General features: G+C 49.2%; 1 protein-coding gene across 1 annotated transcript; it reads left to right on the top strand.

Moving 5' to 3' along the window:
- Positions 1–227: 227 nt before the first annotated feature.
- LOC103246064 (golgin subfamily A member 8M-like) lies at positions 228–8,470 on the top strand. The gene is made up of 18 exons (XM_038009763.2): positions 228–440; positions 1,027–1,086; positions 1,269–1,349; positions 2,201–2,239; positions 2,505–2,552; positions 2,641–2,725; positions 2,821–2,930; positions 3,961–4,047; positions 4,155–4,262; positions 4,456–4,543; positions 4,923–5,041; positions 5,404–5,484; positions 6,823–6,898; positions 7,330–7,547; positions 7,631–7,731; positions 7,813–7,910; positions 8,005–8,160; positions 8,286–8,470. The coding sequence occupies exons 1-18, from the start codon at positions 228–230 to the stop codon at positions 8,468–8,470; spliced, it is 1,953 nt and encodes a 650-aa protein (XP_037865691.2).
- Positions 8,471–13,470: the final 5,000 nt, after the last annotated feature.

Below are 13,470 nucleotides of genomic sequence, written 5' to 3'. Positions count from 1 at the left end.
CTACCTAATGTTTACTTTTCTACCTCTGCCTCTGGTTTTGGTCCCTGGCAGTTGCTGATTCTTGGTAAAACCCCAGAGCTTGGAGTCAGAAGACTGAGTTTCAAAGTTCCAGTATTGCCTTTTTCTTTTCTTCTTCTTTTTTTTTTTTTTTCTATCCATATCAAGCCCTCTCAGTCACTAAATGATGGTGACAACACCTTGTACAGTTGTTGGCGTCATTAAATCAGATGGTGTATAGAGTATTTTGTAAAAACTGTAAGGAGGATGTGGCTGTAGGGGCTGATGGTTCCCATGAGTATTACTGCTCTTCTTTCCCACAGTTAAAAGGATATTGGCAGAGAAACAGCCCTGGTGGTCCAACAGGAGCGAAGAAGAACGGGAAAACAAATGGCAGTGTCCCTGAGACAGCCACTTCTGGTGGTTGCCACTCACCTGGGGATGTGAGTCTTGGCTGACCAGGCTCCTGGGGACAGGGGGCCTCAGGGGCAGTAGAGGGTAATTGTTAAGATTGTGGATGGACTGCTGGGTACTGGTTCAGAATTCTGGGTTTGAATCCTGCCTCTCCGTCTGCTAGGGATATGATTTAGGGCAAGTTGCTTGAGCTCTTTGGACCTCTCTTTGCACATCTGTATAATAGAAGTGGTATTGTTTGACTTCCATTTGTGAGGTTTAAATGAGATTTGTTACTGTTGTTTTTATGTTAATCCCTAGTACATGGCCTGCGGTAAACACCCAGGACACCCAGGATATGGTCATTGCTGTTCGATTTTCCTCATCCCCAGTCTCAAGGGGAAGCCAGGACAATGAGAACAGCCACTTGTCATCAGGATTCACTGAAAGGGACCCAGGGTGGGATGGTGGGGAGATAAAAAGCATGGGAGAAGTTGGCACAAAGGAGTTATGGGACAAAGGGTTCAAGATAGGCAGAAAAGAAAATGTTGCCAGTTGATGGGGAAGAAAGGAAGTCAGAAGGCTCTGACACTGAGGGGGACAGAACATCTCCACGTGCACTCTCATCTCTTGTAGTCAGCAACGGGTATCGACGGAGAGGTCCCTACGTCATCTGCACCCCTCAAGGATCTGGAGGTAAGAGGCTCTGGGCGGAGGTGCAGTGAACCTGCAGGCCAATCCTCCAACCTCCTCCCACAGCAGGCAGTGGGTGCCCCTCTGCCAGCTGAGAGAGCCCACACACACCCCAGCCCTAATGATCGTTCTCTCTACCTCTCCACGACTCCTCCTCCACCTCCTCCTCTCTGCATGTGCCTCAGAGCCTGTGCCAGGAACTACCAGCAGCCCTGGACTCGAGGTCTGTCAAAATCAGTCAACTGAAGAACACCATCAAATCCTTGGTAAGAGTCCAGTGGGGTCCCCTGATTCCACGCTGCCAATCCTGGGCTCCAGTTTTCCCTTGGGGCCCTGAAGAAAGGGGCTGGGGGCCCTGGTGCCAAGGACAAATAGGGAGCTGGGGTGCCCAGGCCTCACATGGAGGGACCCCAGAGCACGCAGCATGGCTCTTCTTTTGCAGCCCTCTTTGCCGACTGTCTCCTCTCCACACACCCCTGCTCCAGTCCTTGCTACACACGCCCTGGGGTCATTGCCTCTCGGGGAAGTGCTAGCCTGACTGGTTGTCAGGGGCCCCGTATTTCTGCTGTGACTCAGTCCCTAATTTGTTCTTTGATTCTGGACAAGCCGCCTCTGCTTTCTGGACTCGGGTTTCAGAGGAGGTAGTGAGTATCAAAGGTGTCTGTTAGCTCTGAGAGTCCGAGATTTAAAGGCCGCCTAGAATGGGAACCTCAGGGCCAAGGGCTCCTGACTGTCCTTTTCTTGCCTATATCTGCTGTGAAGAACCGTACCTGGCCCATAGGTGCTCAGTGAATGTTTACTGAATGAACACACTTTTCTAAATGACAAGCCGGCGGAAGAGGGGGCCTTTCTCAAACTCCATCTCTAGAGGTTTATGTTCTTGTCCTCTCAAGAGATTCCAGATTCAGACTTTGAGTTCTGTGGCTGTGGGCAAAAACCAACAAAGACCCGAATTCTCTGTCCTTGGGCGCTTGAGGAGAGTTGACCAGTTCGTGTTCCCACTGAGTCTGAGAACTCTGCCTTTAAAATCCATTCCTGGCCCCACCTACCGCTTCCTGGTGTGGGGAATAGAGTTGAGGGGCCACCCTCCATCACCTTAATTTGACTCTCCCCACAGAAACAACAGAAGAAACAAGTGGAACATCAGCTGGAAGAAGTAACGTGATTTCTTTGTTTCCTCGCGACATGACTGCTGGGTTTGGGGGGCTCTCAGATGTAGAGGCCCCAGTCTCCTCTCCCCTACTCCCAACCTGGGGAAGAAGGCTCACCCCTCAGATTCCACCCCATCCCCACAGGGTCCCTGATAACCTGATCCCATGGGTGGGCCTGTCCTGGGGCATCGGTGGCTTTCTGGGGGCATGTCTCTTGCTGTGCCATCTCTACCTCCCCCTGGTAAGAGCTCTGTCTTCCTCTTCCTATAGGAAAAGAAAGCAAACAACGAGAAACAGAAAACTGAAAGGGAGCTAGAGGTGAGTGGAGGGTATGAGGTTTTCTCCTGTCCTCCACGGAATGTTTCTTTCCTTCTCTTTCAGCACTTGCTTGGCTTTTCTCCCAAAGGTTCAAATCCAGAGACTGAACATACAGAAAGGGAAACTAAGTACGGACCTGTATCACATGAAACGTTCTCTCAGATACTTTGAAGGTGGGAATCTGGGCACCCTGTCATCCTTCAGCCTGGCACTTTGACAGGTCTTTAGCGGGAGTCCTTTGGGCCCCATCTCAACTCTCTCATTACAGAGGAGTCCAAGGATCTGGCCGACCGCCTGCAATGTTCATTGCAGCGTACAGGAGAGTTAGAGCAGGTGCTCTGTGCTGTCACTGCCACACAGAAGAAGCAGGCGAACCTGGTGAGTCCAACCACCTGCCCCGTCCCCTGGAGCCCGGCTTCGCAGATAGAGGAGTGAGCCTAAGGGTCCCTTCTGCAGGATGGAGTGTCCTGCCCAGGAGGCAGCATGGCCATGTCTCGCTGCTTTTGTGTGTGGTTGTTAGAGGCAGCCTGGGGCTGAGTCAGCTGCTGTGGATGAGTTGGGGGGGCGCAGTGGGGGGTGAGCACTGGATGCAGAGCTTGGAGGCCAAGTGCCTGCCCTGCCCTTACCTGGCTGTGGTCTTGGCCAAGTCCTAGGTGGGGTATTGGGTACTTGTTCTGTGAAGGTACAGAAGATTACCTTTAGTATGATACCATTTCTGTAGAGAGAGGAAACGTGTGTGTGTGCGCGCACATATTATGATAGTATACGTAAAACATGTCTGCAACCGTTCAAAAAAACTCGGGAGAGAGCAACAGGGTGGCTGGGAGATACTTCCCTTCTGTACCTTCTGAGTTTTGGACTATGCAAAGGTATCATCGTTTCAAAAACTGAACAAAAGATTATTTTTCCCCTTCCTATCTGTGCTTTCAACCCCAGCAAGAAAATGGGCTTAGAGAATCAGATAGACCTGGGTGTTCAAATCCCAGCTCTGCCTAAGTGATGTTAAGCAAGCACTTAACCTCAAATACTCCATGTTTTTTCATCTACACAATAGAGGTCGTCATAGTAACCGTCTCCTATGGTGGTTGTGAGGATTAAATGGGATTGCTAGCATGGTGCCTGGTGAAACACTCCATAAAGGTTCAGACAGTGGTAGTAATAACAGTAATAACAATAGCAATATTATCTGATCTCTCTGGGCCTCTGTTAGGCAGCTGTAAATTCCATCTCATTCCCTATCCCTTCCAACTTTACTGAGTTCTGTTAAAAAACCACACCATGGGCTTGGAAATGCCTCGATGTTTACTGACCGAGTTGTATATTGAGCCTAGCCCTAGCTCTTTTAAGGGGCACTGTGTGGAATGGCCCAGGCTCCCCAGATTGAAACTTCTCACTCTTCACCATCCAGTCCTCGAGCCACAGGAAAGCATATATGGAGTGGAAGTTAGAGCGGTCCACACGGGAGCAGGCAATTCTGAAAGCACAGCTGACACAGGTGAGGTTTTGCAGAGGGAGGGATGTGGAAGGAAGATGACCCCAGGTGGCCAGGAGCAGGTGAGGACCAGTGACAGCCCTTCCTAACTTTTGTGCCCATTCTTGCAGTTGAAGGAGTCGCTCAAACAAGCGCATCTAGAGCGGGGCGAATATGTGCAACATCTGAAAGGAGAGAGGGCTCGGTGGCAGCAGAGGATGAAGAAAATGTCGCAGGAGGTGAGATCTGACCCTTCAGCCCCCTGACCTTAGATGGGTCACGGAATCTTTCTGGGCATCTGTAAAATGGGAACAGTACAGCCAGAGGTGGTCATGGGTCTGGGCTTTGTGGAGGTGGGGGCAGAGAGGGAGATGGCAGCCACCAGCCACCAGCCCCTCTCTCCAGGGCCCTTTCCCCCTGTGCTTTGGGCAGGTTTTCACCTTGAAGAAGGAGAAGAAGGGTGACATGCGTCGGCTAGAGAAGCTGGAGAGGAGCTTCTCCAAACTGAAGAACCGGATGGGTGAGATGGGGCTGGCGTGACCTGGGAGCAGGCCTGGCATCAGAGGGCTGTGGGGGGGGCTTAGAATGCCCCAGGGAGGTGGGTGGATGGAAGGGCTTTGAGGCAGAAGGAAAGAGGTCTGTGCCAGGAGACGGCAAGTCTTGTCATCTCCATGAGCCTCAGTGTCCCCATCAGCACAGAGGGCCCATTGTCAGTCACCCACAGTGCTCTGTATTGAAAGTGGTTGGAAGATTGGCTACCATCCGGGTGCGAGGAATCATTAGCAGTGCGGCCAAGTTTGGGGAGCCTGAGAGGAGCTGTGCACCAAGAGGAGGGGTTTTGTTGTTGGTTTTTGGTTTTGGAGAATACAGAGGCCCTTATTGACCGCTTCCTTTCTCAGCTGAACCCCTGCCCCCGGATCCCCCAGCAGTGTCCCCTGAGGTGGAGCTGCAGCACCTGAGGAAGGAACTAGAAAGAGTGTCAGCAGAGCTCCAGGCCCAGGTGCAAAACCATCAGCACGTAAGTCTCCTGAACCAGGCACAAAAGGAGAGGCTTCGGGAGCAGGAGGAGAGGCTTCAGCAGCTGCCGAGCCACAGAGCGGCTTCGAGGAGCTGGTGCATTGCCCCACCTGGGGAGCCTGCCCTCCTCCCTGGCCCTCCAGGCCTTTGTTTCCCCACCTGTAAAATGGGGCAACATAGCCCTCATGTGAAATGTTACTTCTAAAGGCACCTGTGAGCCAGAGCCCTGCTCTGGTGGCTGTGGGAGAGAGGGGATGATTTTTCTAACCTGCCTCCACCCTTCCCTGTGCCGTGGGAGGCAGACACCAAGTTCTGGGGTCTCCAGTTTCAGTGGGTGGCTGCTGATTGCTTCTCTCTGTCCAGAACAACAAGAGCAAGAGCGCACTGCAATTGGAGCAGCAAATAGAGGAGCTACAGGAGAAGCTGGACGAGGTGAAGGAGACGGTAACCTCCGCCCCATCCAAGAAGGGCTGGGAGGCGGGCACCAGCCTCTGGGGATGGGAGGTGCCAGGCCAGAAGCAGCTCCAGCCTGGGGGAGGTGACCCCACCACCCTCCAGGGCAGTCCTGAGACTGTTTCTTGCTTCCTGCCCTCTGACTTTTAGAGGTGGGTAGCCCTGGGCTCCCTCAGGTCTGGACATCATCATCCCAGCTAGAGGCATAGAGCCCCCCAATCATAGGGGAAGAGATAGTGGGATAAGAGGCTCCTTATGCCAGGCACGGTGGCTCACGCCTATAATCCCAGCACTTTGGGAGGCTGAGGCAGGAGAATTACTTGAGGTCGGAGTTCAAGATCAGCCTGGCCAACATTGTAAAACTTCATCTCTACTAAAATTACAAAAAAAAAAAAAAAAAAAATGTAGCCTGGCATGGTGGCTCATGCCTGTAATCCCACCTACTCAGGAGGCTGAGGCCTGAGAATCACTTGAGCTCAGGAGGTGGAGGTTGCAGTGAGCTGAGATTGCACCACTGCACTCCAGCCTGGGCCACAGAGTGACACTCTGTCTCAAAACAAAACAAAAAGGCTCCTTGATTAAAACTGGATTCCAGCCTCGGTTCCACTGGTCACCATTCAAGTACTTTGCATCTCTAAGTCTCTGTTTCTTTAACTTCAAAAGGAAGTTAGCATTTTCCTTACAGAGGTGCTGAGGATTAAATGAGCTAATACATGGAAAGCACTAGGCCTCTAACATGCTTAGCAGATGGCGGCTGGCTCCCACTGCTTTTCCACCAGTCTGTGGCCTACAGTTTAAATGGTGAAGGAGGGTGTGAGATTTGAGGCTGAGGAAGGAGGCATGGTGTTCTAGGAAAGGGAGGCAGTCACTTAGGCCTGGAGCAAGGAGCCAGGGGCCTGGGAAGACGACAGAGCCCCACAGTGCCCTCACTACCTTATTGATGAGTCCAGAATCTGGAAGCCAGCCTGCCACATGCCCTCACACCCAGGGTCTTCCTGCAGGTGGAGCTGAAGAGCCAAGAGGCTCAGAGTCTGCAGCAGCAGCCAGACCATTACCTGGGTCACCTGCAGCAGTCCGTGGCCACCTATCAGCAGCAGGTGGCCGCCTATCAGCAGCTGACCTCTGAGAAGGAGGCGCTGCACAGGCAGTTCCTGCAGCAGACCCAGCTAATGAACCAGCTGCAGCAGCAGGAAGCTTGGGGCAAAGCGGTGGCCGAGATGGCCCGCCGAAAGTTACAGGAGACCCAGGGGAGGGAGCGGCTGAGGGCGGGGCCATGAGGGGGATGACCTGGCAAACTCCGTGCCTTCTCACTCTTTCCTGGCCCCTTAGGAGCACCTGGAGGCTGCCAGGCAGCAGAATCAGCAGCTGCAGGACCAACTGAGCCTCATGGCTCTCCCTGGGGAAGGTAGGGGAGACCACTCAGAGGAAGAGGACAGAGCCCCAGGAGGAAGGGGGGACTGTTAGCAGCACAGAATTGAGGAGTTGGAAGAGACCTTTAGAACAGCTGGTCATGATGCCAACCGGGTGCCTGCACTAAGTTCGGCATCAATATGGTGACCTCCTGGGAGCGGGGGGGGCACCAAGTTGCCTAAGGATGGCTGAACTGGCCCAGGTCAGAAAGGGAGCAGGTCAGAACTCCAGCACTGACCGGTAGTGGGACTGTGCCTGGGCAGTATAGCAAGATCTTGGGTCTTAAAAATAAAAATAAAGAACAGCAGCTCATTCCTCTCTGGGAGGGGCTGGCTCAGGGTTACCCAGTGAGGGTGGAGGCAGAGTTGGGCCCACAGTACCTCCCTTGTTGGGTTGTCTGAGGAGCCCTCTGGCCACTCCCCACAGGAGATGGAGGAGGACATCTGGACAGTGAGGAGGAGGAGGGACCTCGGCCCATGCCGAGCGTCCCAGAGGACCTGGAGAGCTGGGAGGCCATGGTGAGCCTGACTCCCCCTGCACCCATTTTGCCACCTTCCTCTGTGGTCCCTGCCCCAGGGACTGGAGGCGAGTCTGTGATCGGGGAGCCCCAGCAGGGCCTGCGGAAAGTCATGGAGAAGCTGGAGGTGAGTGAGTGCGGGCATGGGCCAAGAAGGGCAGGGGTGGGAAAGGCTGCTACTGAGATGTGACGCCATTATTTTGGCTCCAGGGCAGCCTTACGGACCTCCTGGAGGAGAAGACAGACCTGAGAGAGCGTGTGGAGAAACTAGAAGCTCAATTCATCCACTACTGGAGGGAGAGATGCCATCAGTGAGTGGGAGGTCAGGGCACGGCAGGGGGAGCTGCAGGCCCTCAGAGGGGCCCCAGCGTCTGAGCCCTGTCCTCCCGCAGGAAAATTCGTCACCTTATAAATGAGCCGGGAGGCAGTGTTAAAGATGCAGCACGGGGAGGACATCATCAGGCTGGCCCAGGACAGGGAGGAGAGGAAGGTAGGGTGTGCAACATCTCTGCGGGGGTGGGGTGGGGGTGGGCGTGAGGCTGGGTGCTGGCAGCGGTGTGAAGGCCGAGCACCCCTCCCTCCAGGTGACGCTGCTGGCGCTGCAGAAGATGGTGTTGCGGCTTGTGCTGACCACAACAGCGAGCACAGCAAACTCCTGACCTCTTCCCAGAGCCCTGTTGAGGAGCCCGGTCCAGGAGCCCCAGCCCCCCAGGAGACTGGGGATGCCCACAGGCATGGCGGTGAGTAGAGCCCTCAGGCGGGGCGGGCAGGCAGGAGCGGGGTGGGTGGGGGGACGGGCGGGGCTTGCACTGTGCTCAGATCCCCCATTCACTGTCTCCAAATTCCCAACTCACTCTCTCCAAAGATCTTTGTGAGCTGAGCCTCACCGACAGCGAGGAGCCAGCACACGGAGAGGCCACGGAGGGATCTCCCCACAGCAACCCTACTGCACAGACCATCAGGCAGGAGCACCAGGAGCACCCAGGCTTGGGCAGCAACCGCTCTGTGCCCTTCTTTTGCTGGGCTTGGCTGCTGAGAAGGAGGAGATAAACATCACCATCATCAAAGAGCTGCTCAAGACCTTTTTAAAAAAGAAAGTGACGGGGTTAATCTCCTACACAATTCATTTCCTTCATTTGAATGATTATTTGTGTTTCTAATTTATAGTTAAGTTTATTTGTAAAAAGTTAAAAAAAGTGGGTCTCTGCCTTTCACTGAGGTTCACTCTGGCATCCTTTAGCATTTTTCTGTTTTAATTTCATAATTGTAAGTCATTAGCATGTATATTGAGTTTGCCGTTACGTGGTGGGAGTTCAAACCCACAAAGACCCACTGTTTGCACAAAACTGTTCTCACTGGTTTGGAATACGCTGCCTTGCTTTTTCAATGTTATTGCAGCATGTATGTTCATTACAGAATTCAGATAAAATTTGCTTATGTTCTGCTATTGTTTGATCTAATCTTAATCACAGTGAGCTCTTCATTAGCTCAATATGTGGTTTACCTCCAAGTGTCACTGTTGATTACTTTGTAATATGCCACCGTGAGTGTCTGGATGGAGGGAGGAGGGAAGCAAAGAACAAAAGGGACTAAGATGGCGTATTTCCGGGTTCTTCATCACCAACTTTCCTGCGCCCGGGGGAAGACACAGGTCAACTGCGCAGGTGCAACCTGATGTCTGACCAAGGAAACGGAAACCTACCTGGCCACACCTACCACAGGGCCCGACCCGCCCATGTCCGGCCTACTGCCCTCCCACTGCCAGGCCCAAGACATAAAGCTGCTCCGGGCAGACAGGCAGCACGAACTTTCTCGGCCCCTCCTCATATGCTGACCCAGGAACTTCGCCCCAGAACGCTGGAGCGACTTCCTTGGCCTCCACCGCCGGAGACCCGTGAACTTCGCCCTTTCTTCTTTTACATTGGCTAGCTAATAAAAGTTTCTTTTTACTTTGCCTACTTGCCTTTTCTCTGGCGCCTGCTGTGGTGGTCGCACAAAACAAATCAGTGAGTACTGACATTAGAGTTGTTTAAAGTCCGAGAACTGGAAACAGCCTTTCCCCCATTTTCTGTGTACTGGTGATGGGAGTAATAACGTTTTGGGGGAGCTTTTTAAATCTCACAGAAGAGGACAGTGGCCTGCTCCCGCAGGTATGTGCGGGATACAGTGTGTTTCCTTTGTTCCGGTGCCAAGAGTGAGCGCTGTACTATGGCAGTTCCCTTAGGATTTGTGTGCGCTCTGGGCTCATGAAGATATTGCAGCACGAGCTGCAGCAGTTGTACTCTTTACCTGTCACCTAAAAAGGGATTATTTCTGAGGAATGAAAGGCTCCCATCATTGACTGTGGATGTGGAAAACATTTCCTAGCTTAGAGAATTTGTATCTGTAATACATTTGAAAATCAGAGTTCATGTTACCTGTTTTAATCACATGACTACATGTCCCAGTTCACAAAAGGGTGCTGGCTGGCATTCTTCTTAATGTATTCAGTAAAGATCATAAGAAATCGTTTGAGTTTAAATGTCCCTGGAACAGGCATACAGGCTCTAGTCAAGAATGAATTAAAGGAAAGCCGTGTGACACCTGGCATTCTTCTCTGTTCACGGAGCTTCTTTGAGGCTTGAAGATTGATTTTACCATCTAGACCTCCTGGCTAATACCTATTCTTCAAACACCTTGGTTACTCATAGGAATTTACTTCTTTTCCTTGAATGGAAAACACTTTAAAAATTAATAACATTATTATAAACTAATATATGTGAGAGTACTTAGTTGAAACAAAAAGGAGTTTTAGTAGACAGTATTATACTAGCTTTGAAAATCAAGCAGAAGTTTATGCAACTTAAAATGTTTACAAACTGCAGTGCAATCTACTGTTTGTGAATGTCAGTGTATTATCAGGAAACGTGTCTATACAATCACAGGTATATTTCCTCACAAACTACGAAGCGTGAAATATGTTTTTGTACCTGTTGGTTTCAGTTAGGGACATATTTTGTGCACTATTTATGTGATTGTGTCTATGCATGAGGAATGAATGAATTTCAGTCACACATTCCCTAAATCATAACTTGATGGTGCTTGGGAAAGAACAGTTAAAACCTCATGAAGTTCTAATGTCTCTTCAAAACACATCACAGTATTAGGATGTAGGAGGATATGTACATGTGCTCCCTGGGGTGGGGATTTCTAGTTACTAGACCATCTCCATTTTTAGCATTTGGCATCCTCATTGTACTTTTATAAATATGACGTTAACAGAAGAGCAACAATATGATTTTACCGATGGAATAACAGATTTGCCTGCATTCACTGAAAGACTGTAAATATTGGGTCCCTGTGACTTCAACTGACTCTTCCAAATTGTATGAATGTATCAATACATTTGATAAACCCAGGTGCAGAATGATAAAGAAAAAATGTTAGACCCAATAATGTGGCTAATTAGCACTGGTCCAATTTCTAGCCCATGGATTTAAAATGGACTCACAGTCCTGTTCCTGCCTTTTATTTTCTGAACTTGCCACTTTTGCATTCTCTTGAGTTCAGTTTAAAGACAGTTGCTAGCATCTGTGACCAATCTGACAATAACGTGTTCCTCAGCTGCCTATGGATTAATCACACACTGGCATATTTCAGCTGAATGTCCGTCTGGAGAATAAATTGACTAGATTAACTGAAATTCCACTCTTTGTGTAGGTATTTGGCATATATTTAAGAAAAAGCTAAAAAGAATGGAAATCGTATGACAGGAACTTAAGTCTTTCTTCAAAGTGCACACAGTCTTTTGGATACCTCATTCAGCCAAGTATTTGTGCTCTTCCTCATTCAGTAGAAGGCAGCTTTCAATTTGCTTAGAAGGCAACATTGGAAGGTTAGAGTTCATCAGAAACATAGAATTTTAAAATGTGAGTTCAACTGAATAAATCTGAATTTCTGTAGGAAGAATCAAAACACCTATTTAAAGATTGTAATATATAATAATCATTTTAAAGTATTTGATTAAATCTGATAGGTTTTCCAGAAAGGAAAAAAAAAATCAGCTCTAAAACCAAAGCTGATTTTTAGAAAATTTGAAAACATAAACCAGCCCTATCTATAATATAATTTCTCTAAAACTTTATCTTAGTCATTTAAAAATAATATAACTATTAAAAAATACAACTGCTATCTTAATGTTCTGAAATAAGTTAAAACATTTTAAAATATGAATACTGTAGCTTCAAAGAAAGAAATGGTGGGACGGAAAAGTAGAGAAAGAAATGCCAATTCCAGTCCAAAGCTTTATTTGCCAAGTTTTCTTAGAATGAATTTTACCAGTTTATGAATTCTTGTAAACAGAATGTATAATGGAAATACTGAAAGACTTTTGCCTAAAGTGGCATTATTGTCTGCTGGTGTGATGCTACTGTAATGTAATAAATTCTTAAGTTGTTGCAAAGTGCTGTTTTTGCCTTAAAATTTTCTTTTGTGTGTCTTGAAAACTGTAGTATTAAAGGTACTGATAGTGTGCAAATGCTGGGCATGCTTGACATGAGATAATCGGTTTCATTTTTACAAAATTGCAATATAACTATGCAAGTGTTTATTAAAAGAAAAAAATAAGAAAGTTACAGGATTAAAAGAAATTATGGGGTGAAAGTTATGGGATTAAAAAATGTAAAAAAATTGTGACCAAAAAACTTCTGGCAAAAAAAGTAGAGAAAAGTTTTATCAAAAATTACCAAAACAAGTTACGAAGAAGAAGTTAACAGGATTTTTAAAAAAGTCATGGGATAAAAATAAAAATGAAAAGCAGGCTCCTGTCAGAAAAGCCTGGAGAAGCTGGGCTGGAGTCTCCACCGCCACCATGTCCCTGCCACCCCTTCCCAGTCACCCCTTTACAATTAGGGTAGCAAGACAAGACCTCTGTCTAATGGGGAAAGACAAACAGACCCTTTGCCACCTTGACCAGGGCTGAGTCTTTAAATTTCTGGATGATGATGATGATTGTTATTTAAAAGCCAGAGGCTGGTGGAGTTGGTTTGTTTGGAGGAGGCCTGATGGCCTCCTTTCTCTCACCATAGCAACTTTTCCCTCAGCGGGGCTCCCAGCTTCTTACTCAGAGAGGTAGTGAAAGGAGCTGGGCGCATTCCTCAGCCCCGGGCTCAAGACTCCCTGAGCCTAGTACAAACACATTCCATCCTCCCATCCCACCACATATCGCCATATCTCTCTCAAACTCCCTGAGCCCAGTATAAACACCACCTGGAAAGCCTCCGATAAGGAGACAGCCGTTCAAGGTTCCACTGAAAGCGCGGGAGCCAAAAGAATTTCTTTGTTCCCCTGTAACTTTCGGGCTATAAAAAGCAAACGCTCGCATTGTTCGAGGCCCTCTCTTGTATGCTGTAGAATGGAGGGACCAGGTTCGAACTTGTAATAAAGATCCTTGCCACTTGGCTTTGACATTGGACTCTGGTGGTCTTCTTTGGGGAACAAACGGTCTGGGCATAACAGTAGCTGAGGCAGGACAGTGGGGCTAACTGTGGACCAGGCGAGGGCACGGGCTGCTGGGGTGGGCCCCCTTCCCTGGTGTACATACTGTGTCTGTGTAACGTTTTGTAGATTCCAGAGGGTAGGGCCGCCTCTGTATCGTACCTAGCAGAGGTTGAAGCTGGCACATGGGGAGGAGGTTCTAATAATTATTTGTGGCTGGGAAACTTATTTATTGCTAGCATAGGACAGAGGAAGGAGGCGTGGATGGGGTTGTGGCTCCCTGGTGGTGTGATCACAGCTCACTGCAACTTCCACCTCTCATGCTCAAGTGATCCTCCCACCTCAGCTTCCCAGGTAGCTGGGAGTATAAGCATGCACTACTATGCCTGGCTAGTTTTTAAATTTTTTTGTAGAGAAAAGATCTTGCTATGTTGCCCATGCTGGTCTTGAACTCCTGGCCTGAAGCGATTCTCCCATCTTGACCTCCCAAAGCACTGGGATTACAGGCATGAGACATTGCTCCGGTCCATAAGGTTTTCTCTTTATTACTGTGTTGTTGTTGTTGTTGTTGTTGT

Source organism: Chlorocebus sabaeus, chromosome 26 (genome assembly GCF_047675955.1).
Source record: "Chlorocebus sabaeus isolate Y175 chromosome 26, mChlSab1.0.hap1, whole genome shotgun sequence".
NCBI classification, from domain to species: Eukaryota; Metazoa; Chordata; class Mammalia; order Primates; family Cercopithecidae; genus Chlorocebus; species Chlorocebus sabaeus.
The sequence above is the reverse complement of the archived record's forward strand: the minus strand, read 5'-3'. Positions and strand labels throughout refer to the sequence as shown.

Excerpts from the sequence above, each read along its gene's own strand:
- LOC103246064 (XM_038009763.2), top strand. The coding sequence starts at position 228 with ATGGTGTATAGAGTATTTTGTAAAAACTGTAAGGAGGATGTGGCTGTA. Across the intron at positions 6,899-7,329 it reads CATGGCTCTCCCTGGGGAAG|GAGATGGAGGAGGACATCTG; the intron begins GTAGGGGAGACC and ends CACTCCCCACAG. Across the intron at positions 8,161-8,285 it reads GGATGCCCACAGGCATGGCG|ATCTTTGTGAGCTGAGCCTC; the intron begins GTGAGTAGAGCC and ends CTCTCTCCAAAG.